The sequence below is a fragment of the Vanessa cardui genome, chromosome 2 (genome assembly GCF_905220365.1).
Source record: "Vanessa cardui chromosome 2, ilVanCard2.1, whole genome shotgun sequence".
Lineage (NCBI taxonomy): Eukaryota > Metazoa > Arthropoda > Insecta > Lepidoptera > Nymphalidae > Vanessa > Vanessa cardui.
Window position 1 is genome coordinate 7,382,416 of NC_061124.1, and position 25,438 is coordinate 7,407,853.

The 25,438-nt window shown below is 37.1% G+C and overlaps 2 protein-coding genes across 3 annotated transcripts; one reads left to right on the top strand and one right to left on the bottom strand.

Moving 5' to 3' along the window:
* Positions 1-477: 477 nt before the first annotated feature.
* Positions 478-6,142, bottom strand: LOC124539087. Its single transcript, XM_047116413.1, has 7 exons — positions 5,956-6,142; positions 4,060-4,275; positions 3,826-3,957; positions 3,284-3,421; positions 2,697-2,817; positions 1,903-2,015; positions 478-1,818 (listed from the first exon to the last, which is right to left on the bottom strand). Exons 1-7 carry the CDS (start codon positions 5,977-5,979, stop codon positions 1,003-1,005), a joined length of 1,560 nt encoding a protein of 519 aa, XP_046972369.1. The 5' UTR covers positions 5,980-6,142; the 3' UTR covers positions 478-1,002.
* A 6,642-nt stretch (positions 6,143-12,784) lies between these two features.
* Positions 12,785-24,294, top strand: LOC124538713 (nicastrin). Of its 2 annotated transcripts, XM_047115877.1 has the most exons (16): positions 12,785-13,013; positions 13,159-13,260; positions 13,718-13,913; positions 13,997-14,209; positions 14,524-14,625; positions 15,386-15,476; positions 16,593-16,662; positions 17,017-17,121; positions 18,185-18,420; positions 19,139-19,403; positions 20,763-20,917; positions 21,670-21,900; positions 22,817-22,919; positions 22,996-23,080; positions 23,132-23,218; positions 23,992-24,294. In XM_047115877.1, the coding sequence occupies exons 1-16, from the start codon at positions 12,962-12,964 to the stop codon at positions 24,014-24,016; spliced, it is 2,118 nt and encodes a 705-aa protein (XP_046971833.1). In that variant the 5' UTR covers positions 12,785-12,961; the 3' UTR covers positions 24,017-24,294. The 2 variants fall into 2 exon arrangements, with proteins under 2 accessions (XP_046971833.1, XP_046971824.1); XM_047115868.1 differs by having other exon boundaries at positions 22,996-23,218.
* The last annotated feature ends 1,144 nt before the right edge of the window (positions 24,295-25,438 follow it).

Consider the following 25,438-nt stretch of genomic DNA (forward strand, 5'->3'; position numbering starts at 1 on the left):
ATTTTTCAAGTCATTAGTTTATTAGAAATTTCTAATCGGGAATGTTTTTTAAAAAATCGGTAATTGAAGTGTTTGCACTAGCATCTCGCTTCACAGTTTTCGCTTCACATGATTTGACTTATCGTTGCGGAATACCAAATATTTTTCCATTCAAGGTCGTTTCGATATGAGTTAAGAAATGAAAACTGTTTCAAATCCTAATGTGGTTTTTGCAGAATCGCACGGCTGATTTGTTAATAGTTTAGGAGAGGGTTTTATCTCACTTCTGTTCTCATAATAAATAAATAAATCTACATACAGATAGTGTCTAGCTGATTCTCATTCATGAATTAAATTCTTTGAGAGTGGTTTCCAAACCATTTTTTATGTAAAATCGGTCTGTCATGTTATGTAATAGAGGATTTTGTTTATTTAATCATTGTTGCGGATGTTTGAACTTTTAAAACAGAAAGGGAAAATAAAAGAGTTTATTTTTGTAATTACTTATATTAAAATTATAACTATTTGTTATCGAGTGATTAACACCTTATTAAACAGAGTATAATTCTACATCCGAATCTGCAATAATAATGACCAAAAACAAGCAAATTCATAATAATAATAATTAATCTACTAGTCAAAATATTTACTAATAAGGATGATGGATGCCTCATGTGTCAATGTTAAAATAATACAATGCTTGTAATTAACCATTTGTGAAATATAACAATTCATTAATATAATTATGATCTTCCTAAATCACAAAATATTCACTCTGGGGACATTTCGCACAATGAAACATTAAGTAGTATGCATACTGCACAAAACTCAGTATGCACTATTTATCACAGCACTTGCAAAGATTGCGATGTCAAAAGACTAAAATATTTACAATTAAAACAGTTCATGCACAGTAGGAAACCCCAGAGGAAACGTCTGAGACTCTAAATTAGAGTAACGAATAACATTACATAATGATTCTCATATATGTACTTATTATAAGTATTATAAAACTACAATCGCTTATCTGCGATGGCGACGCTTCTTCTTGTTTCGGGCGCCGTTGGCGGCTGGCGGGAGCTGCGGCTGCGACGGGCCGCTGGACGAGGACGGCGGCGGCACGGGCGGCGCGGGCTGCAGCAGTACGGTGTACGCGTACGAATCGTCCGACGCGTAGCCGTTGTGTCGCGGAGGCGCCACGGGGGGCGCGGGCCCGCTGCGGCGCGGGGGCGGAGGCGCCACGGGGGGCGCAGGCCCGCTGCGGCGCGGGGGCGCGGGGGGCGCGGGCGGCGGCACGGGCGCGGGGGGCGCGGGCGGCGGCACGGGCGGGATGGGCCCGTTCAGCGCCGCCCTCAGACGCTGCCGGATGCGTCTGCGCGCGTTTCTCGACAGGGACTGCTCGTTCAGTATCTGATCGTTTTGCACTGTAGGCTGAGGTTCGGGCTCGGACGACTCCGACGTTCGACCCCCGGACGAGTTCTGATTGATCGTCGACGAGTTTTCGATTCTCGCTCGTATTTCGGCTTCCGAACGGACCAGAGCGTTCGCCTCCTGTCCGAGCATGGCGAACGCCCGGGAGAGTCTCGCCACGTCGTTCTGCAAGTCTTGGAGAAAAGGTTCCAAGTTGTTGGAGTTGTTCTGATTGTTGCTCCGATTGGCGATCCTCAAGACGGCTCTCGGCTGCGATTGGTTGGCGAGCTGATCGGGCGGGGTGCGTCGCACCGACAGCTTGCCGCTGATCATGGCGGGCGCGACAAGAGCTCTCGCGTCCATTTCTTTGACCACTAAACAGTTTCCACGCTTTTTCAAAGAGCCTTCACAGGATCTCACTGACCATACCTTAATAACAAACAACGTTTTTTGTTAAATTTCATGAATGTGTTATAGTACTATGATTTAAATTTAAAGAGATATTTTACTTACACAATCTGAAAATATAGCTTCACGGTCGTTACCACAAATGGTAACAGTATAATTAAACGCGTGAGCTACCCAGGGAGATGCGGCCATCGTTAACCACGCGTACACTGAGTTGTCTGTAAATATGACGAGTGATTAGTATAGTCTGTTTGTTTTTGTGGACGATGTTACATACATACATCTATAATCTATACTTAATGACATAAATGTATATATTTTTGTTAAAGGATCATAAATCCCAGGTTTTTGGCAAAAAGTAGTCTAACTAGAACAGCTGATTTATGTGTAAGGTAGTAAATTACTTCAGGCTATGTATGACCTTTAAGTATGGGACAGCAATCATAAACATCATATGCATGTGACTGCATACTCATTATGTATTTGATACAAGTACCCATACCAGTGCCAAGTAGATATGTCACAATGTACATATCATGAAAAGTGTATATTGCAAGCACCATGAGAAAACAAAATCTTAGAAGATATTCAAAAATAAAATCAAGACTTGAAAAAAGATAAAGATATAATCAAGTTCAGTTACCATATTGATAATGTGATTAGTTAGGCTTACTAATTTTTATTAAAACTATTGTGTTAATCATCTTAATATACCCATAATGACTACTGATCAGAAAGTACTAGGGTAAAAGGGAATTTTGTATACACAATCTTACATTTCATGATCATGACCAACCTTTCTAAAATACAATAAATGAAAAGTAAGCTCAGTAAGATATTTTAAATTTGGCAAATCACTGACATGACTATAAATATAAAACAAAACCAATAATACTTACTACTTATTTCTATAGTCAGAAAGAATATACCCATGTCAGACACTCTGACGGCTGTCACTAACTTTCCAGGCACAGTTGAAAATTGCCATGCTTGTAAATACTCTCCATTTTCAGACCGACCCTAAAAATATTTTTAAGAATTAAGTAATAAACCTATGGGTTATCCCCAGCTGGGAAAGTCAACATTATGGTTTTAAATTAGTTACTGAGTGGATATAAATAAATAACTTATCATTACTATTTGCCAAATTGCTAGAAAAACAAGATTAACTATCAAAAAAGCAATATTTAAAAAAATAAAAAGAACTATAAAAAAAATTGTTTAGGAGTTTTTCCATGTGCAGAATAAAACTAATGTTAATATGTATATCTTAACACTCAAACACATTGTGTTATATTTGTGTCAAGCAATGACTTATTGCATCTTAAGCCTGTATGTATGTTAGTGGGTACTAAGCCTACTAGCCTAGAACAATCTCAGATTGGCAAAACGCTGCTGTCTATGCCACAAAAAAAAAAATGAAAAGCACAAGCTCATGGTACTTAATAAATAATATAACCGATAACACAATGCTAATACACCTCACCTCAAGTAGATCTGGAGCATGAAAATAACGAAGATGATTAAGTAAACGTGCACTTGGTAATCTTTCTCCATTGCCATTTTTACAACAGAGACAACGAAAGAGACCTTTGCAGGCTTGTGGTGGTCTTTGAGCTGGTTCCTAGAAATTAAAAAATATATAAATCATTCATGCACTAAAAAAAAAAGTAATAGAATTGATGCAAACATGAATGTCAAATGTCCCCAAAATTTTTTTTCTTTAAAATACCTCGACTAATGAGGAAAAAGTCACATTTAAAAAATACATTATATTATGCATATTGTAGATAGCAAAATGTCAATAGTTATAATAAGATACTGTTGACTTTATTGACATAGGCCATGTGGTTTATTACAAATCAAGAAATGAGAAACAATCCTTTATCTCAGACAAGGCAAACGTTTCATTATGAACATAAAGTAAATCAGGGAATGCATAGCTAATAACCGAGTGACAAAAAAAGGGTCAGACTATTTAGACTTTCTAAAACCGATTTTTTTTATTTTGTATTTAAAAATACTCACATTTGTAACAGTAGGATTATTTTCTTCTTCATCATCATTGACTTCATTTTCACACTCCCCTGAAGTTGTTTCCTTAGCTGGTGTACTGCTTTCTGAAGAGCCTGAGCCTGTAGTGGCTTTACTGCCTAATTTCTAAAAATATATTAAAATCATTAGAGCATGCAAACTAAAAGTAATTGTACGAGTAATATTATACAATATAAAGATAACATAAATATTAGAAAGTTTACATACAAAAGCACGTAGTTTTCTAAAATTAGCTATTAATTCTTCCATTGCATAGTTGCGTGTCCCGAAAAACAGCGCCCGGCATACAGGGCATACATCCAGACGCATCTTGCATCGACCACAAACATGGTGACCCTCATTGCATTGAAATATTTGACCAGAAGGTATTTCATAACATACGGGACATTGTAATAGGTCATCAAGATTCAGCAGAGACTCCGGCTGTCAACAAAATAAAAGTTGTTAGTTAAAACATATACCTTATCCTATGCCTATCAATAAACTGTAAAACAGTGCATATATGTTCTTAATTAGATCAATAAAATCTTACATTTTAAACATATGTTTAGAATTCAAGTCTATCATACTAATTTCAAGAAAAATATATATAGAGAAATTTCTATACAATAAGTTCAAAATAAATTTTGTTTATCAACAAAATGCTAGTTTAAATATTTTTATAAATTTGTATCCCATAACACATAGAAAACTTAACAGATTATGCTGTATACTGTATTGCTAATTGTAATCAAGTGAATTATAATAATTACTTACACCAAATTTTAAGTAAAACAGTTATATTATTATGTATATTTTAATTAATAAATAACACTAACATGACTTAAAAAAATATTTATTTCCATATTATGATTATTAATAGATATTTTATATTATTAAGTAAAATAAAATAATACACATATACACATTTTAATAATTGTATTGTGAAAGCACTGAAAGACATTAAAAATAACTCAATTGTTCTTGTTACCAACTTGATAAAGCCAAATAAAATTTCTTAGAAAGTATTACATAATGGCAAAGCCATACATTTTAAAAGGTAGAGAAACAAAGAAAAGTTAAGAAAACAAAACTGCTTCATTGTATTCTTTAAATTAACACTGATTAATATCATCATTTTATATTAACATTAAATAATTGTAAAATCTAAATAATGATATACAAAAAAAATAATAATTCATTGTTATATATAAACATAACAATATGTTTAATTTCTACTAATTATAAGATATATTTAACTCATTAACATTAATACACCATAGTTTATGAAATTTATATTTACCCACATTATAATAATTTATAGATTCTTATAAAACAAAATGGCAATTAAAGCTATTCTTTATCTCAATATGTGTTGTATTACAACAACAAGCCACAGTAAGGCAAAAACCTTGTTAAAAATCTTCTCAAGGAAACAAAATCATTTAAATTCAAATGGGTATCAGTTTACACATGAAATTGAAACATACTAAAAATTATCAGCTGTCTTTTTACTCTGTAGAAACAAATTACTTAAATTTAACAATAAAATAATATAAATAATCAATGGGCACTAATTGTTCAATTCAAATTGAGATAATAACACTATTTAGGAACTATTAATTCATAAAATAATGATAATGATAATACTTTATACTTTTATAAATGCTATATTAGAATAATTAAAATGTAGGGTATGTAATTCTTTGCGTGTGGGCATTTTTAACTATTAAAACTAAAACTAATTACCAATAGTCCACTTGATCGTTTACTTTTAAATAAAATTAGTAATTTACCCTCACGTAATTTTTTTTTATACAAATTGAAGTGCCCATTATAAGTATTTGAAACTTTGTATATTTAAGATAAAAACATAACATTTGGATGTTAACATAAATGCCATTTGATTTAAGCGATCTTTACGTGGCTATTTATTTAGAGGCATGCTTGAAAATTGATATTTAGTAAATATAATATACTGGAAAAATAAATAAATAAATATCAACATTAAATGAAAGGACACGTTTATGCAAAACACGTATATAAAAACTATCGACCAACCGACAAGGTTGAAACAATGGAAGTTTTATGAATTTCAATTTTATATGGACAAGTTTTACAAACCTTTATCTCTGCCTTTTCTACCATTTTATTAGTTTATATTTATTATGCATTAACTAAAATTAAACGCAATTAAACTACGAACAGAAAACACGATGTTAATATATTGAAACACAGCTGTGGCTGATACAAATGGCCGACTCGACAATTCGTGAGTTATACATTACAAATAATACAATAGATAATTCAGTGTTGCCTAATACATTATTTCACTGTAAAGCATAATTTTTCACTATGAAATAATCCTAATAACAACATTTGTTTTTGTTGTCGTTGTGCAATATTTTAAAATTTTAAATATTTTTAATAAAATTTTAAGAAAAATAAAATTGAGCAGAGACGAAGGACAAGGAAAGAAGATGGAATACATCGTCATCGCGTTAAACTTTATTATCTTCTAATACGACATAATTTAAATGGCAATTAATTTATCTGTAAATAATTTAATTTGATATTTTCTGAACTTATTATTTCTGGTTTAGAACAAATGCAAACGTGCAATCAGTATATAAAAAAATTAGAACTTGAGTATCAATGTCAATTTTTTTTAATGTTATAGGCACCGTGCAGAAACAATAGAGGGCGTTATAATCCCAACAGTAGAGACACCGTGCGAGTAAAAACAGAAACTTCCCAGGCACATTAGTGCAGACTGGCAGCTTTCAAGTCTGTAAGTTGACCAAGAACAAGAAAGAATATTAACTGGAAAAATTGTTGCTCAGACAAAAATTTCAAATGTATATAATGTTAAGATAACACTAAGTACTTTTTAAAATTAAGTGTTAATACAATATCTTTAGAAAACCATTATTTCTATTTTTTATTTTATCCCTCTTTTTTCAGCTTAATTGCGATAGGAACATCAAAGTTGCAATTTGTCAATGCAAGGAAGGTCTATCAGGACAATGTAAGCACGTCTGTGCCTTAGTCTATTACGTGAATTCTGCATAAGGTGCAGAATCGAAAACTAATTACGCACAAGAATGGGGCAAACCGTACGACAATTACTGGGTTATGATAAAGGAGTGACAGTAAAATTTTACACCCTTAAAGTTGTTTTTTGATGTATTACAGCATCCAGAACTACAACAATACATTTCGATAGCTCAAATTAACAAAAATGAACACGAAAATTCAGGATTTTATTTTATGATTTGACAGTAGAATTTCTGACATTGAGGATAAAAGTTTTGAATATGCGTTACGAGATGGCAGAGTCATCGCTACGCACGGTGCCTATAGGAGACAAACGACCTGTTCGTTTGCCCCCTATAACAATAACGTATATTAAATGTCATAGGAGGCAAACGAACAGGTCGTTTGCTTCCTATAACATAAAAAAAAAACAGAAGTAGATGCAGAGTGATCCAACATGTCTTCGCAAAGCCAAGGGATCAAGCAGTTGATAATTCGAGCTGCTCTGCATTGGATACGGTCAAATGGAAGGAGTTGGTACTGGGGAGCACCGGCGCCAACTCGGGAGCACATGTCCGTAGCACGATTGGAGGGATGCCATCGGGTTCACTCGGCTTATGAATTTCCAAGGAAAGAAGTGTTTTAGGAACTATACTGTGCCGGAATTTAACCTCCTGGTTACTATACTTGATCATCTAGATTCGAGTTCGACGCGTATGGGCTAATGACTCATCGTCCCTGTGCAGAGATAGTAAAGAAGGCTCACAGAAATTCCCTGATACGGCCTTAGCGAGAGACCAGAAGGCACGTGTTCTTGAAGAGAGAGCTACTAGTAATCGCCAATTTTGCCAACGTCATAGCAATCACGTTTTTGAGGGACGTAGAGGCAGAGTTATAATTCTTTCTGAACGCGCTGGTATTTACATCACGAGACACCATGGCCGTAGGCAGGGTTTTGGGAGTTCAAACTCCCCCCGAATTTTTTTCGCTAAGTCAAGAAAAGTCGCGGTTATCGTACTATCAAAAAAATGTTTTGTGTTAATTAAACAAACAAAACGCAAGTATTTATTGGTTTCTTCAAAAAATTAGGCCGTCTACCCTTTGTTCTAAATACGACAATAAATCTAAACAAAATGAATTATTTTACGCTCGGACTAGAGGCATGATAATAATTATACAGCATCAATCAATAATCATATATATAGAGTTAAACCACTACATTTTGAAATGTGTAAGACTGATTGTAAAATTTCTCATACATTCTGTAAGTATATATTTTATGGAAGACTGCTTTGGTGCATAAATAGGGTAATCGCTCAGACCCCTCCAGTAGAGTCAATTATAATAAACTGCCAGCTTCTGCGGTACCATCGAGGTGATTCAGGTGATCTTCTAGTTTACCTTAATCAATTGAGAGCAAGGGGGAGGCATTGGCGGCCAGTTTGGACATAGCGCAGACCTTCGATTGCGTATGGCACAAAGAACATATTTCGAAGCTCCTTTCCTATTCCCGGGAAATTGTGCAATTGGGTCACCAGCTTTTTGGCAGATCAGAGCATTAAAGTTGTTATCGATGGTGCATGCTCTTACGTAGACCAACAACAATTAAACAATTCCAATAAGTGGTACATATAACTGGTATTTCACATGTTGTCTGCATTTTTTGTATATTATATCGATAGAAGTTTTCAAAAATCAAATTCATGAAATATATAATTGATATACATATCAGCCTCGTCCTCATCGTGTCTCCAAGTTAGGAATTAGTTTAATTTTATATTGTTTATCTAATAAAAATAATAAAAAAAAATGGGGCTGTCATAAAATTATTTAAAGAAATTAACGAAAAAATTCTATATTTATCTAAAAAAGTGTAAACAGATATTCTTGGATCATAAATAATAAAATATACGTACAATTATACAAAAATGAACAGATATACCTACATCAATAATCCTACCAAAAATAAAAGTGACATTGTCAAACCAAAATAAGAATGTTTAAAACCCAAAAACATGTTGACAAGAGCCAGACAACGAGCACACAACTATCCATCCCCGGACCCGCCGCTCAGCTCCGCCTCGCAGACACAGGACCCCGCACAAGGAAGTAGTCTGGTGTCTGCAGTTGCGTCGAGCTCGAGCGACGAGTACTTCTCCCCGCCGACGTCGCCAACACCTGTACGTCGAGCGGGGAGACGCCGGCCACCGACGGGCTTGGGAGCCAGAGGCCAACCGGTCTCGAACAGGGTCCCCGCTTCCGGTGGTGGTGTGCAGCGCATGCGATGGACACAACCCATCAATGAAAATGTCATGCGCGCATACTATGGGGCTACAAAGGGGGGAACTAACCTCACGGCGTACCGTGTTAGGATGCTCTCTCTGTTTCAGGCGCTTGAACCAGCTGTCAACGTCTCGGCTCAACGACTGTCGGATCAGGTGCGAGTCATTCTGCGTAACAACAGGCTGAGTGACACCGTACTTGATCGGATTCCCTTAGGAAACATGTAATAGCGGTGTCACTTCCGGCCCGTCAACGCCCGTGGTTGAGGAACCACTTCCTACAATACCACAGGGCCCAGAACATGATGACGAGGGCGGTGGTGACATGGCTATTACAACAAGTAAGTACAGTGATCATTTGAGGAGCGCACTGGGGGATGCGATTCGGGAGTATCGTAACACTCCCGCTGAGCTTAGGCCACGGTTGCCACGTTTACCCATGACTAAACGGAATAGGGACCTAGTGTGCACTCTGGATTCACTGCTCACAGATTATTTTGAGAGCAGTGAAAATCTCGAGGATACGCACTCAATTCTGTTTTGTGCGGCTGTTGCAGCATGTCGTGTAGCTGGTGTTACATTTGAAGACACCGAACGTGCTACACGACCAAAGGCTGTTGCACCGGCCTGGCAGAGCAGGATTGAGAAACGTATTAATGAGACCAGAGTGCTCATTGGAAAACTATATTGTTTTAAGGAAGGGAATACGCGTCCACGTGTAATGCGTTTCGTGGGGCGGGCGTTCTTGGGGACTGGTATAGGTCCGCAAGAATATCCGTCCCATGTCGTGGAGCGTATTGACTTCCTAAAACAAAAAGTTTATGCATGGGCAAGCCGCATCCGTCGGTACAGGCGGCGAGTGGACCGTTATCACTTGAATCGCAAATTCCAGAGCGATCAAAGGTGGGTGTACAGAACGTGGGAGCGACTCGACCAGGATGTGAGCGATGGATGCCGCCCAGATGATGATGCCACGAATACATTTTGGCGCAACATCTGGTCGGTGCCCGTCGACCACATTGAAGGTGATTGGATGCTGGAGGTCAGGCAAGCGTGCGAGCCTTTGGAAGTGATGGGAAAAATTTCCATTGCTTCTGAAGATGTAGCCGCTGCAGTTCGATCCGTTTCCAACTGGAAGTCTCCGGGACCGGACGGGCTGCATAACTTCTGGCTAAAATGGCTACGCAGCTCGCATGAATGCTTGGCATCCCAGTTCCAGTCAGCTCTAGAGTCTGGGTCGCTACCACAGTTCCTTACCACCGGAGTCACCCACCTGCTCCATAAGTCAGGTAGTGCAACGGATCCTAAAAATTATAGACCGATTACTTGTTTACCGACGGTCTATAAGCTCCTTACCGCCATTCTGGGAGATAAGATTAATAGTCACATACAGAATAATAGTATTTTGTCTGTCTCTCAGAATGGATGTAGGGGTGGATCACGAGGCACTAAGGAGCTACTCCTCATTGATATGACCATTAGCCAACAGGTTCGTCGTTCTCGAAAGAGTCTGTCGACATGCTGGATAGATTACAAGAAGGCCTATGATTCCGTGCCGCATACATGGCTCTTGAGGGTGCTGGAGTTGTATAAATTGGATACAACTCTATGCAGTTTCTTGAGATCATGTATGGGGCAATGGCGGACAGTCCTTCGCTATCCAGGATGCCGAACGATTCATGGTAATGACGAACCGATAAGGATTGAGCGGGGAATATTCCAGGGCGATAGTTTGAGTCCATTGTGGTTTGTTTAGCCTTGAACCCCCTAAGTACTCTCTTGGAGAGTTCAAGGCTGGGCTATCGTTTGCGGAGAGGAGGTAAAGTAATATCCCACCTACTTTACATGGATGACTTAAAGCTCTTTGCACCTTCAGATTCCCAACTAATGGAGTTACTAAAGGTAACAGAAACTTTTAGTAATTCTATTAGAATGGAATTTGGAGTTGACAAATGCGCGGTTATGCATGTAAAGCGAGGAGAGATTATGGAATCTGACGGATTACAACTTTCAGATTCCATAAACTTTAAGTCACTGTCCGCAAACGAATCATACAAATACTTGGGTATGTCGGAAGCGTTAGGCATCAATGTGACCGACATGAAACAATCATTGCAGGAGCGTTTCTTTGGTCGCCTGAAAAAGGTACTCAAAAGTCTTTTATCAGGTGGCAATAAGGTTCGCGCCTTCAATGGTTGGGTCATGCCGGTCTTGATGTACTCTTTCGGCATACTCAAGTGGACTCAAAAAGAACTAGACACCTTGGATAGGAAAGTCCGTGTCCTGCTGACTGCATATCGAATGCATCATCCTCGGTCTTCGGTGATGAGATTGTACATCCCACGGAGATGTGGTGGCCGTGGCTTTTTAAATGCCAAGACCCTACATAACCGTGAGGTATACAAACTCAGGGAGTATTTTCTCCACACTGACTTGGATATGCACCGAGATGTAGTTACAATGGACAAGGGACTAACTCCGCTCTCCTTAGGCAAAGAGAACTGGCGCAAACCTGTAGTACTAAGTACTGAGAACCGCAAGGAGGTATGGAAGTGCAAGGAGTTACACGGACGCTTCTATCGGGTCCTTCATGGACCCGATGTGGACTTTATGGCGTCCGTATCTTGGCTACGGTTCGGTAACCTATTTGGTGAAACCGAAGGTTTTGTCTGTGCGATTATGGACGAAGTTATCATGACGAACAATTACCGGAAGAATATTGTGAGGGATGGCACGGTGGACATATGTCGGGCGTGTCACACTCCGGGCGAATCCCTTAGACATATTATTTCCGGTTGTTCTCGTCTTGCTAACGGAGAGTATTTGTACAGACATAATCAAGTGGCCAAGATTATCCATCAACAACTTGCACTTCGATACGGTCTTGTGGTATCAGAGGTATCGTACTACAGGTATGTGCCCGACCCAGTTCTCGAGAATGGTCATATCACACTGTACTGGGACCGATCTATAATCACTGACAGGACTGTTGTCGCCAACAAGCCTGATATAGTGGTGATAGATCGGTCAGAGCGCCGCACGATAATTGTTGACATCACCATCCCTCATGACGAGAATCTCGTGAAAGCTGAGAAGGATAAACAAATAAAATATCTTGACTTAGCTCACGAGGTTGTCGACATGTGGGATGTGGATACAGCAGTTATTGTGCCGATAGTTGTTTCAGCGAATGGCCTAATGGCCAAGAGCCTCGACCAACATCTTAAGAGGCTCTCGTTAGGCAGCTGGGTCAAGGGCCTGATGCAGAAGGCAGTACTCCTCGGCACGGCGCGTATTGTGAGGAAGTTCCTCTCTTTGGAGCCCTGACCACCGGTGGCTTAGATCCTGTTCCCGCCACTGGTTGGTCTCTGTATTTTATATTTTTAAATATATTTTATACATATGTTTGTATTTTATATTTAAAAATGTAACTTTATATGAGTAAAAATAAATAAATAAGATAATAATAATAAAGTAATATATTTCAGTTAATGAATCACCTTTAAATATATATCCATTGATTGCTGACGTAAATAAGAATGTTATATTTAAAGTTTCTTTTCACGGATAAGACGAAGAAGCGTCAATCTTTTTTGTTCATATAATTTCAAACATGATATCTGGCATAATGTGTACCTATATTATTTCGTGACTCAATTCCTTAAGTCAGATAGATAGCTGTCATTTGTCATTTTAAATATTGATATTATTTGTTTTTAAATAAAAATAATGCGATTAAGTAAAGTTATTTAAGGATAATTATATTAATATTAGATTATTTAAAAACGATTTGAGTAATGCAAATTTAAATAATGGATTTTAGAAACTGTCTTTTTTTAGTTCTATTGACCACTGGAATCAATGGCAAGTTACCTTAAATTTTTAATTTCTTATTTTACTACTTAAATAAAAATAGTAGCACCATAGTATTATGTTAAATTTAAAACATCCATACATTAACTACCGTGTTATTAGTTAATTTAACTCTTAATTTTACCGATTATTGCAGTGATTACATGTGAAAGGCTACACGAACAAATTTACTCATCAATCGAAGGTGGAGCTGGTTGTTTTAGAAGACTGAATGGGACTCACCAAGCAGGATGTTCATGTAATTTTTATTTTTACTTACAGTTATTGTTTCTCGTATCCTGTTTTTTACATCACATAATTGATTGTTCTCTTAGCTTTATAATTTAATTACAACATACTATTTGTAACAACAATAACAGCCTGTAAATTCCCACTGCTGGGGTAAAGGCCTCCTCTCCTTTTGAGGAGAAGGTTTGGAACATATTCCACCACGCTGTTCCAATGCGGGTTGGTGGAATAAACATGTGGCAGAATTTCTATGAAATTTGTCGCATGTAGGTTTCCTCACGATGTTTTCCTTCACTGCTGAGCACGATATGAATTATAAAGACAAATTAAACACATGAATCAGCGGTGCTTGCCTGGGTAAGAACCCGCAATCATCGGTTAAGATGCACGCGTTCTAACCACTGGGGCATCTTGAATCACTATTTTAAAATAAAACCAAAAATTGTATGATAATTTTTTCTTTAAAGCTTCTCTCAGTGGTGCAGTTGGTGTAGTACATATGATTCAGAATGTAACCGATGCAGAATGGCTAGTATACAATTCTTCAGCTGGACCTTACATGGCAGTTGTCAGTACAAGTTTGTTCTATGACATAATAGAGCTATTCATGCAGCAACCAGATAATGTTGCCGGAGTCTTGTTATATGACAATGCAACCATGAGGTAAGGATACATGTAATTTAAAAAAAAAGAATTGTTGCATGTTTAGTAAGTAATTAATGTTATTTTTGTGTGTTTATTTTCAGACCTGATGCCTTTAGTCAAGAATCTCGTTGTCCAAATCAATACTCTTCATGGTCTAAGAGTCAATGTCCGGCTACTCAAGCTTCCACTGGTTCTCAACTGGTTTGGAATGAGAAAGGCACAAATTTATTGAGAAGAGACATACCTTTCCCTATATTCTTTTTACCACAGACTCGTATTTCAGAAATATCTAAAATTGAACAATGTTATAACAAGTAAGTTAACTGTAAATAATTAGTATTATGTGTATCACAACTTTTTGATAACTTAGATCATCTATCTCATCAGAGATAACAGAACTTAGTAATGTTGTTTTAGAGATTTAAGTGTCAGTGAGTCAGTGTAATTACAGTCACTAGGAAGATAAATTCTTAGATAAGTTGTGGAGCATTGGTGAAATTATGTTATTGTTATTCCCTTAGAGTGCCAATGGTTATGATTACTACATACAAGTCTGTCTATTAAAAATAAATGAAAACATATGATTAATGCTTCATGGTACAAATTTTCAAGATTATCTTAATTTCAGATTTAACACAGATAAAGATAATCAAAAAGGTCAAGCTCTCTGTTCCTTGCAGTTGAATTCATTTATGTATGCAGCAGTCAACAGTGTGGTTTGTTTGAGAAGGTTAGTATCATGATTCTGGTTTAAAGAACTTTATTAAACATAAAGAACCATACAGTACACTTTACTATGAGCAATACATAAAACCTATATATGTTTGTTTTAGTGGTAATGGTAGTGGTAGAATCTGTGGCAGTACATATCTATATTGTTGTTTGTTATATCTAAAAAAGATAAATAAAAAAAAATGACAAAAGAATGTAAATCATCTTGAACCTAGAGTTAGTCTTAAACCTAAAATTGTGTAGAAATACATAAAAAAATATATAAATATTTGATTTAGCTGAGCTGTAAAAAGTTTCAGGGCGTCACGGTAGCATGCATAAGCGATGCCGTGGCGCCCGCCGAAAGACGGTGTGGGTACCGCTGGTTTTTTAGTGGGTAAACCCGGTGGACCGGGGAGCACTCGGCGTCCAGGAAACCGGAGAGTCACACCCCCCTTCCACTTTCCATCACGTGGGGGAAGCGTTTTTCCAGCGAAAAAAAAAAGCTGTAAAAAGTTACGCAAAATCATTACTCAAAATTTGAAAAAAAATATTTCTACTCTTATTTCCATTGTTTTTTTTTTATTAATAGGGCTAAAATATCACACAAAATAAAAATAGGAACATTCTTGACAAATGGAGTGAATGTATCAGTGCTTTTTATTAAAATATCAATATCTTAAAATAAATAAATATGAAATGTACTGGTTATTATATTATTGTTGTTTTTTAAACTGAGATATAGATTAAAAAATAATTACCAATGTTATGTCCATCAGGTCTGCATCATCGGCTATTTTAACACCAACTAAAGTATGTGATCCACTTGGTGATTACAATGTCTACTATTCTCTTTTCCCTCGCGCAAAGGTATGTAAACTTTACTAATTTTTAAAATTTTTACTGCTATATAAATATTTGTTTGAGAAGTAGCAAATATGCAACTTAAATGAACATAATTTTTTTTTTTTATGTAAACAAAAATTTGATGTATTACAGTTATAAAAACTCTATTATATGCTTATACAGTGTAACCTCAAGATAACAAATTGAAAGGGAGCATGTATATATTCTTTATATCAAGTAATTCATTGAACTGAGGTTTGTTATGTTGAGGTTAGGTTGGTCTACATTCGTTATAAAGAGGTAAAAAAATAGTTTTACACACCTCAACATTACATAGTACATACTCATCTTGTTATAGCGCACAACTTCTACTTATAAATGATAACACCTTTTTATCACATTACTGTATGCATTATCTTTTTAAAAACAATTTGATGGGTAATACATATTTTTTTCATTAATAATCAAAATTAAATACAGTAAAATCCGTAAAAGTAGGTACATGTCTTGGTGGGAACTTTATATAAAGGTTTTGAATTGACAATATTCGTGAATTAGAGGTATTTATACAGTTTCTAAGAGTCGAGATGGCCCAGTGGTTAGAACGCGTGCATCTTAATCGATGATTGCGGGTTCAAACCCAGGCAAGCACCGCTGATTCATGTGCTTAATTTGTCTTTATAATTCATCTCGTGCTCAGCGGTGAAGGAAAACATCGTGAGGAAACCTGCATGTGACAAATTTCATAGAAATTCTGCCACATGTGTATTCCACCAACCCGCATTGGAACAGCGTGGTGGAATACGTTCCAAACATTCTCCTCAAAGAGAGAGGAGGCCTTTAACCCAGCAGTGGGAATTTACAGGCTGTTGTTGTTGTTGTTGTTGTATACTTTTTCTTGATGGTTGAAAATTCGTTATAAAGAAGGTGTACGCAAGAAATGTTCGCAATGTAAAGGTATATTTTACACTGACTCTTATTGACCATTCAAGGGGATTATGAAGAATGTGTTAAATCATGGTATTCGTTATATATATTGAGGTACATTATATTAAGGTTGCACTGTATAATGTTAGAAAGTTAGTACTTATTAAAAAATAAATGCAGAGTATGTAACATAGAAATGACAAATTATTCCAGGAATCTGAAACGAAAAAGAAACCAGTAACTTTGGTCACAGCACGATTGGACTCAGCATCTCTATTTGATGGTAAGTTTACTTTTGATTTTAATTCTTCATGTGATGTGGTTATACAGTAGGACATCGATTATCGGAACCCTCAATTATCCGAAAGCTGACTTCGTTTATCCGAACGCACCAAGCGTTGCGGCCAGTTGTGAAAAAAATATATGTATATAAGTAGTAGTAAAATACATAGCAGCATTTACAATTTTTTATATGTATGTCAAATTTTAACAGACTACCTACTGTTTATCTGTGCACTTTATTTCGTTTGGTCTTGTACTAAAGTACCCACATATCGATTGTACGCAGTGTGTAACAGTTCGGATAATTAATGTTCTACTGTATATGTATTGTTTCAATTCAAAAGTATTTTTTTAGGGGTAGCTCCTGGCGCAGCTAGTTCAGTGGTGGGCATGGTCGCGCATATCGTCGCTGCGGCGACTTTGGCGCAGATGATTCCTGTGGCTGATGCCAGTTTATATGGTAAGACTGTATAGTACGACACAACTTAGATGTCGCATCGGCCAAATTCGTAAAACTATCTCAAATTATCAATATTTATTTCTCATGCGAATATGATCTTTGCACAAATGTAATAACTTGTAATATCATATGACCTAATATATTCGTCAATTTGACGCGTCGATTTACATGCACTTGCTTTCTCTGACGCTTGAATCTATAGCAACGAATAGCGTCGAATGGCGCAATAGGGAGCTATTTCTATTGGTCGTGTAAATCGACAGTAATCGGTTTTATTTTCATTCCATTTCATTTTCCGATGCTACATCTAATTTGTGTCGTACTGTAATCAAATATATCTTTAATTCAATTTCAATAACTATGCAAGTGTAGTACGACACAACTTAGATGTAGCATCGGCAAAATTCGTAAAACCGATCACATTCGAATGGCGTACCAAATTATCATTATTTAATTTTCATGTGAATATGATCTTTACACAAATTTAGTAACTTGTAATATCATGTGACTTTATGTTCGTCAATTTGACACGTCGTTTTTCATGCACTTGCTTCCTCGGGTTGAACTGACGCGAGAATCTATAGCCATAATAATATAATATATTATTATGGCTATACAATAATATTTCCATTGGTCGTGTGAATCGGCAGTAATCGGTTTTATTTTCATTTCTCATGCTACATCTAATTTGTGTCGTACTATACGATGTTACCTATTTTTTATGTAGCGAAAAATGATTGGTTATTAGGACTATAAATATCGGAGATATAATCACAATAACCGAACTTGCCTTTGATCTTTTAAGCTTAATAAAATGCACTAATAACTATTTAAGATTTTGATGAACAATTTGAAATCTGAAACGAAAGAGTTTTGAAAAAATATCTGATTAAGATTAAGTATGATTAAATAATAATAATGTTTTGTTAATGACAATGCATTATCGTTTAGAATTCTTTCTAACACTTTCGAAATTCCATTGAAATGTCTTAATTATACGCATAATTAAACCTAACAAAAATTTAACTTGGAAGAATTTGACCAATTATATTTTTCTTTATAGATGAAAATGTACTATGGACTTTGTTCAACGGTGAATCGTTTGATTATATTGGATCCCAGCGGATCGCGTACGACATAGCTCAAGGGACTTGGCCGCCGATCTCTCCCCTCTCCCCAAAGGACATCAACTTGCATATCGAGCTCGGACAAATAGGGGGGTCGCTGAAGTTATTCAAAGAAAACTCGTCTTGGCCCTTGTATGCCTTCGCTCCATATGGTTCAGATTTACCGGAACAGGTAGTGTACAATTGCTTTGTTGATCCACACGCTGGCCTCGCCTTATACCTTCAATATAAATAAATAGTTTGTCTCTTATTACGTTACGATCTTTTACCCAGTGATTGGTTTAAAAAATTAAATCAAATAAAATCAAAATATATTTTATTCAAGTAGGCTTTTACAAGCACTTTTGAATCATCTTTTAACAACTTTATTAAGTTAACTTCACTTCTTCCATCGGTTGCAATTTTACGGTGAAACAATATGGCGGATGCCGGGGAGGTGTTATATAACGTTCAACCAATCAGCGCGCGAGATGCATTCCGTTCTAAGTTAGTTGACAATTTGACCGCTTCCCATCGATAGAGTACAATATGGCCATAAATAATATGTTAAATTGCAATCATATTTCACCGTTTACAATATTTCGACAGTTTACAATCTCACGAGATAGATTGTTATCTAACGATGTTTGTAATCTTAATTGCTTTAAAAAATTAAAACAAATAAAATCAAAATATATTTTATTCGAGTAGGCTTTTACAAGCAATTTTGAATCATCTCTTAACAATTTTATTAAGTTAGCTTCACTCCTTCCATCGGTTCGGAAAGTAGATTATATCGATAAGAAACGGCAAGGAACTCAGTATAATTTCGCATCTATGATATTAAGTAATTAAATATTAAATATTGTAGAATATTCGAATATAATGCATTATTATTATTTTGGTTTCAGATAACGGCGTTCTTAGTTGAAATGGTAAATAACTTGAACCTAAATAACATGACGTTGGCCCCAATATTTACAACAAATTTGCCGCCGTCTTCTTTGCATTCGTTCCGAAGGATACTCGGTAACGTAACGGACAATGACATGCCCGAACTGTTACTCGTTGATCACAATGAGACTTTCTCCAACAAATTCTACCAGTCTGCGTTGGACGACTACGATAATGTCGGATACGTGTATCACAATATAAGCATAAGCAGTGATGGTAAATGTAAGTATGGACTTACTTATTTCAAAGCTAATTACATACATGAGCTGTGATGGCCCAATGATTGCGGGTTTAAACCCAGTCAACCACCGCTATATATATATGTGCTTAATTTGTGTTTATAATTCATCTCGTGCTCGGCGGTGAAGGAAAACATCGTGAGGAAACCTACATGTGCCTAATTTCGTCGAAATTCTGCCACACGTGCATTCCACCAACCCGCATTGGAACAGCGTGTTAGAATATGTTCCAAACCCTCTCCTTAATGGAAGAGGAGGCCTTATCCCAGTAGTGGGAAATTTACAGGCTGTTACTTTACCTTACTTTACTTTAAGCATACATATAAGATAAAAAAGTCTTGAGCATGAACGTAGATAGTAGACAGATGTAGAGGACGACCAATATAACGATGGGTGAATTATGTGGAAGATGATATGGAAGGAATGTTACTTGTGAGATAAGGGCAGGAGGATGAAGAGATAATATGTATTTAACGCATTATTTTCGCTGCTTGTAATCTATCGAGGTTAAACTATTAAAATACAATCAGACCCGCGTCAATAGCTAGTTGACGAGCGTGACATTATTACGTATTTTAGGGTTTGACGTAAGGTGTTAGTCAGTAAAAGTAACCTATATGCTTCCTTGAAGTTCAAGTTTATTTGAAACCAAATTTCATCAGATTCTGTTGAGTGGTTTGACCATTAAAGAGCTCCAGACAGATAGACAGTCGTAGTTACTGACGCATTTACAATAATAATTGATTACTCGGTGGTAGGGCTTTGTGCAAGCCCGTCTGGGTAGGTACCACCCACTCATCAGTTATTCTACCGCCAAACAACAGTACTCTGTATTATATGTAAGGTTATAGTTAATATTCTTACAGCGTCATTATCTATCGGTGATGGTGACCACTTACCAGGTGGCCTATATGCTTATCAGGTGGCCCATATGCTAGTACGCCAACCTATTCCATAAAAAAATAAATAAAAAAAGCAACAATTTTAGTATTACTATTTTGGAATATTGCATTTTCGTAAATTGTCATATAGTATTGTATTGTATTATATAACTTGCCGCCGTCTTCTTTGCATTCGTTCCGAAGGATACTCGGCAACGTAACGGACAATGACACTCCCGAACTTTTACTCGTTGAGACTTTCTCCAACATCTTCTACCAGTCTATTCCATAAAAAATAAATAAAAAAAAGCAACAATTTTAGTATTACTATTTTGGAATATTGCATTTTCGTAAATAGTCATATAGTATTCAGTTGAAATCCATTTGCATTTATCCAACAATATGCAATTGCTTTAGCATTAATTAAAATCAATTTATTTAAAATGTTTTTTTTTTTAAAGTTCTATCGACGGATGAGTTGCTGGCAAATGGGACAATGAAAGAAAGTGATTCGCAAGTAAAGATAGCCCGGGTGGCGACGGCTCTTGCGCGCACACTTTACCAGAAAGTCGCCGGTAAACCGTACAGCGGTGTCGTGTCAGCCTCCGCTCACTTGGTAAATAAAATATAAATCTGGGGGCATGGCAGTGCCCCCACCAAGTCGAACAAAAAAAGCGGCACGGCCGTACCATCCTTTTCTCGAAGCAATTCAGGCCATTTTCGACCCCCTGTAATGGACCACGATAGAGAGTGGACGTATTAAGACAGGAAGTCGCTTAAGTATTACATGGATAAGACTTGGTATTACATGGATCTCACAACTTTTTACCGCAGAACAACTGAGTTGCGAGACTTGGTTTTTTTGACAAGTATTGTTTTTGATGGGATATTTTTTTCATAAATAAAGAGTGATTCAAGAGATACAGATATTATAGAAAAGAAAGCAAAAATTTTCGATTTCCTAGCTTGAATAAAAAACTGAAGTTTTTCTTTTTATGTCTGTTCTTCAATCTTTAATTTATATATAGATATATTATAATATGATATAGAAAGAATTAAAGAAAAAAAAAGGCATTTATGGGTGCGCTGCAGCGAGGTATATTATTTCATAGTTTTGGCCTATATAGTTTTAGTAGATTTTCGTATTATATAGTAGAAAAAATATGGTATAGAAAGAATTAAAGAGAAAAATAAAATGAATTTATGAGAGCTCTGCAGCGAGATATATTATCTCATATTTTTGGCCTATATGTTTTTAGTAGTTTTTCATATTATATGGTAATTGCTTTCATAGTGTAATGCTTCTATATTGAATAAAGGAATTCGAGTTTGAGTGAGATTGACATTATTTTAATGTTGTCATTTCAGATTGACGAAATGCTGTACTGCTTCCTCCGGAGCCAAGCGTGCCGGCTGCTGGCGGCGGCGGACTACGCCAGCAGCGGCGAGGAGGCGCCGGCCGAGCGGCCCGCGCCGCTGTACGTGGGCGTGGCCGCGTGGGCCAGCACGCCCGCCGTGTACGCCGGACACCTGCTGGCGCTGCTCACTGGCGCGCACCTCGCCGCCAACCGGACCGCCTGCGACAAGCTCGACGAACCCGTGAGCCTTAAGCTGAAACCGCACTTTAGAGGCGCCGAGCGGAGAGGCGCGGCGCGTTGCGGCCTTTTCACTAGTCAGTGCGTAGCTAGACGACATTGAATATGGACGAAACTTTTGAAAAATTGATCGCGGTGTCTTTACTATGTGAAGAGGCAGAAAAATTAGAGAAAAGGAAATGTATGAAATCTACATGGATACATGACATCCCACGTTCTCGTTACAAAGAGGGAGAATACCACAAACATTTTCCACGACTCCTGAAAGACACCGTTCGTTTTCATACTAATTTGAGAATGTCAAAAGAAAAATTCATATCAATATCAATTTCTCGTCGTCCATCGTGCGTCGTCTTGCTTGGCTGCTAGTTGATCTCGAACTGAGTATATTACATTCGGCCGCGCCGCGCTGCTAGCTATACCGCACTAGCGGCAGAGGCGCGGCGCGGAGCGGCGCTGCGCGGCAAAATATTCTTTGGTGCCCAAACAAGCCGCGCTGCGTCGCTTCACGCCGCGCCGCGCCGCTGTGGTGCGGTTTGAATCATATTATTATTTAGATATAATATTAATCGACGCCGCTCCGCGCCGCGCCTCTCCGCTCCGCGCCGCTAAAGTGCGGTTTCAGCTTTACTATCCGATGTCAATTAAATCGACATTAGAAATGATGTCCTCCGTAGTCGAGTGGTGCGTAAACCGGTTTTCATTGGTTCGCCATTCCGAGGTCCCGGGTTCGATTCCCGGCCGAGTCGATGTAGATTATCATTAGTTTTCTATGTTGTCTTGGGTCTGGGTGTTTGTGGTACCTTCGTTACTTCTGGTTTTCCATAACACAAGTGCTTAGGTACTTACATTGGGATCAGAGTAATGTATGTGATGTTGTCTCATAGTTATAGTTATTTATTATTACCCTTATATTTTAGGGCTTCTCATACTACTGGCTGAGAGGGTGGAATCACAGTGGTATTTGCATCCAGACTACGATGAACTTCAGCCAAGCCGTCAGTCCGGCATTCGATAAATCAGGTATTTTCATTAGATAAGGTTCGTAATATGTAAGATAGTGTAACGAGGTCGGTAGAGTAACGTGGTACCGCTTCAGACTACGACATGTCGTCGGGCGAGTTCTCGACGTGGACGGAGTCGGTGTGGCAGGCGATGTGGGTGCGCGTGTTCGTGCGCGCGGGCGGCGGCGGCGCGGCGGCGGCGGGCGCGGCGGGCGCGCTGGCCACGGCCGCCGCCGCGCTCGTCACGCACTGGCTGCAGCGACACGCCGCGCGCGTCTTCCAGGACGCGCCCGCCTCGCTGCACGGCGACGCCTCCGGGTACGCCACGCCCTCACACTAGTAATACCCTGCCCTGAGACATTGGCGTTGTATGAAATATGACCCAACGTCAGAGCTGAGATGGCCCAGTGGTTAGAACGCGTGCATCTTAACCGATGATTGCGGGTTCAAACCCAGGCAAGCACCGCTATATATATGTGCTTAATTGTGTTTATAATTCATCTCGTGCTCGGCGGTGAAGGAAAACATCGTGAGGAAACCTGCATGTGTCTAATTTCATCGAAATTCTGTCACATGTGCATTCCACCAACCCGCATTGGAACAGCGTGGTGGAATATGTTCCAATCTCTCTCCTTAATGGAAGAGGAGGCCTTATCTCAGCAGTGGGAAATTTACAGGCTGTTACGACAGCTAAGATGCTATGTCCCTTGTGCTTCCAGTCACACTAATCCACTCAGTATTAAAACCAGAACACGACAATATTTCTATTTGACAGCAGAATTTATTGAAAACGAGTGACCCGCTCTTGCTTCGTGCAGATGCAATGCTGATACTAAATAAACTACAGTTTTTTTCTGGAATTTTATTACCATAATAATTATAACCGTTAAATCCTTAAACATGAATAGCTACTGTATAAATCTATAGAAATCCATAGCGTAGTATTTAAGATCTAAGCATACGTAAGGATAGACTGACAGCAAAAAGTGGCCTCGTTTTATATTGTGTCGTGATAAATAACTAATATGTATATATATTGCCAACTAAATTTACTTCATTCTTCTAATTGTAATTTTAATGTTTTCTTTCAGGATAATAAGGACAGTAAACTGCTAAGAAGTTACACGAAAGTGGATGCTAGCAAGAATAATATTGTATGTAGTATAAAATAATATTAGCAAACAATAAAGCATTCCACAATACTAACTATGATTAATACAATCAACTGATCACAACATAGTTAATTAAAACTAATTTATTGAGACCGCAATTTCACAATTTTAATGCTTATTAGCGCTAATTGTTGACATACCCGAAAGATTAATTACGATTCTTTCAGAACTATAATTTATGTTTAGTCCGAATGCAGTTTCTTTTAGCCAATTACTTGAAAATTAACCTTACCAGAATAAAAAAATATTTTTTATTGATCTCCTGAAAGTCCATTGCCTTAATAATTATTATGTAAATTGCATTAGTGTGTACCGAATTTATTTAAAACAATCTAATTAAATTATAAGAATATAATTTTTTGTTTTATTTTTCCCTATTTGTATAATATAATAATGTTTATAGCTACATACTATACAATTAAAGCGCATAACTGCGTCGTTATTATAATATATATACGCCCCTCGTACCTGAAGAAGGAGTCTCATGGCAGAGTTTGGCTGGAGTTGTCTGTTGACAGTTGTTTTGTGGTGTATCCCTGGTACTAGTATGAATACGAGAGGTGCGCTTTTACAATTATGATATGATATAAATTTTGAAGCGGCAAAATTTAAAAAGTCTGCGGAATTTTATTATAGAAACGGATACCTTGTCCCAAGAAGGATTTATTGATTTTATTGACTTTGCGGAAGTCGGAAACTTGGCATTATAAGCTTATCCTTACTTTTGCATATACAATGATTATCACAGATTTTATCAATGTTACTATGAATGTACATAATATTGACGTAAATATATTTTGACACAATAGCGAGTATTCCTACTTTCTTAAAAACATACCAAAGAGAGTTTCTAGCTCCACGATTATAAATAGACGGGACTGTCTTTTTTGTAAAATAAAACAGATTCAATATATGAAGTGTTACCCCAAAGTATTATGTATGCTATATGACATAATACTGTGAAAATAACCAAAATATACCAAACGAGCGGTGTCAATATCAGTTAGTTGTCTAATTTTTTTGTTCGCGTATGCTGCGGAACTGAGTCTTCCTGTCTGGGACGATAAATGAAGACTTTACTGAAGTTTGAAATCCAAGCTATCCCTAAAAATCGTTGTATCGGCTACATTAATACGGCCACCGTTTAAAGATATATTATAATTTTGCTTACTAAGGTTGGGTAGACTAAAGCTACAATTTTTTTGAGCATTCAAAGGTAAATTATTTATTGTAAACAAATAGTGCATCTGTGATAATGCACCGTTTACATTTTTAGACAAAAACAAACATTTATATGTCCTAAATTATTAAACAGGAAAAATATTAGAATGATGATTGATGATATTATGTAACAGTCGTGTGTAGA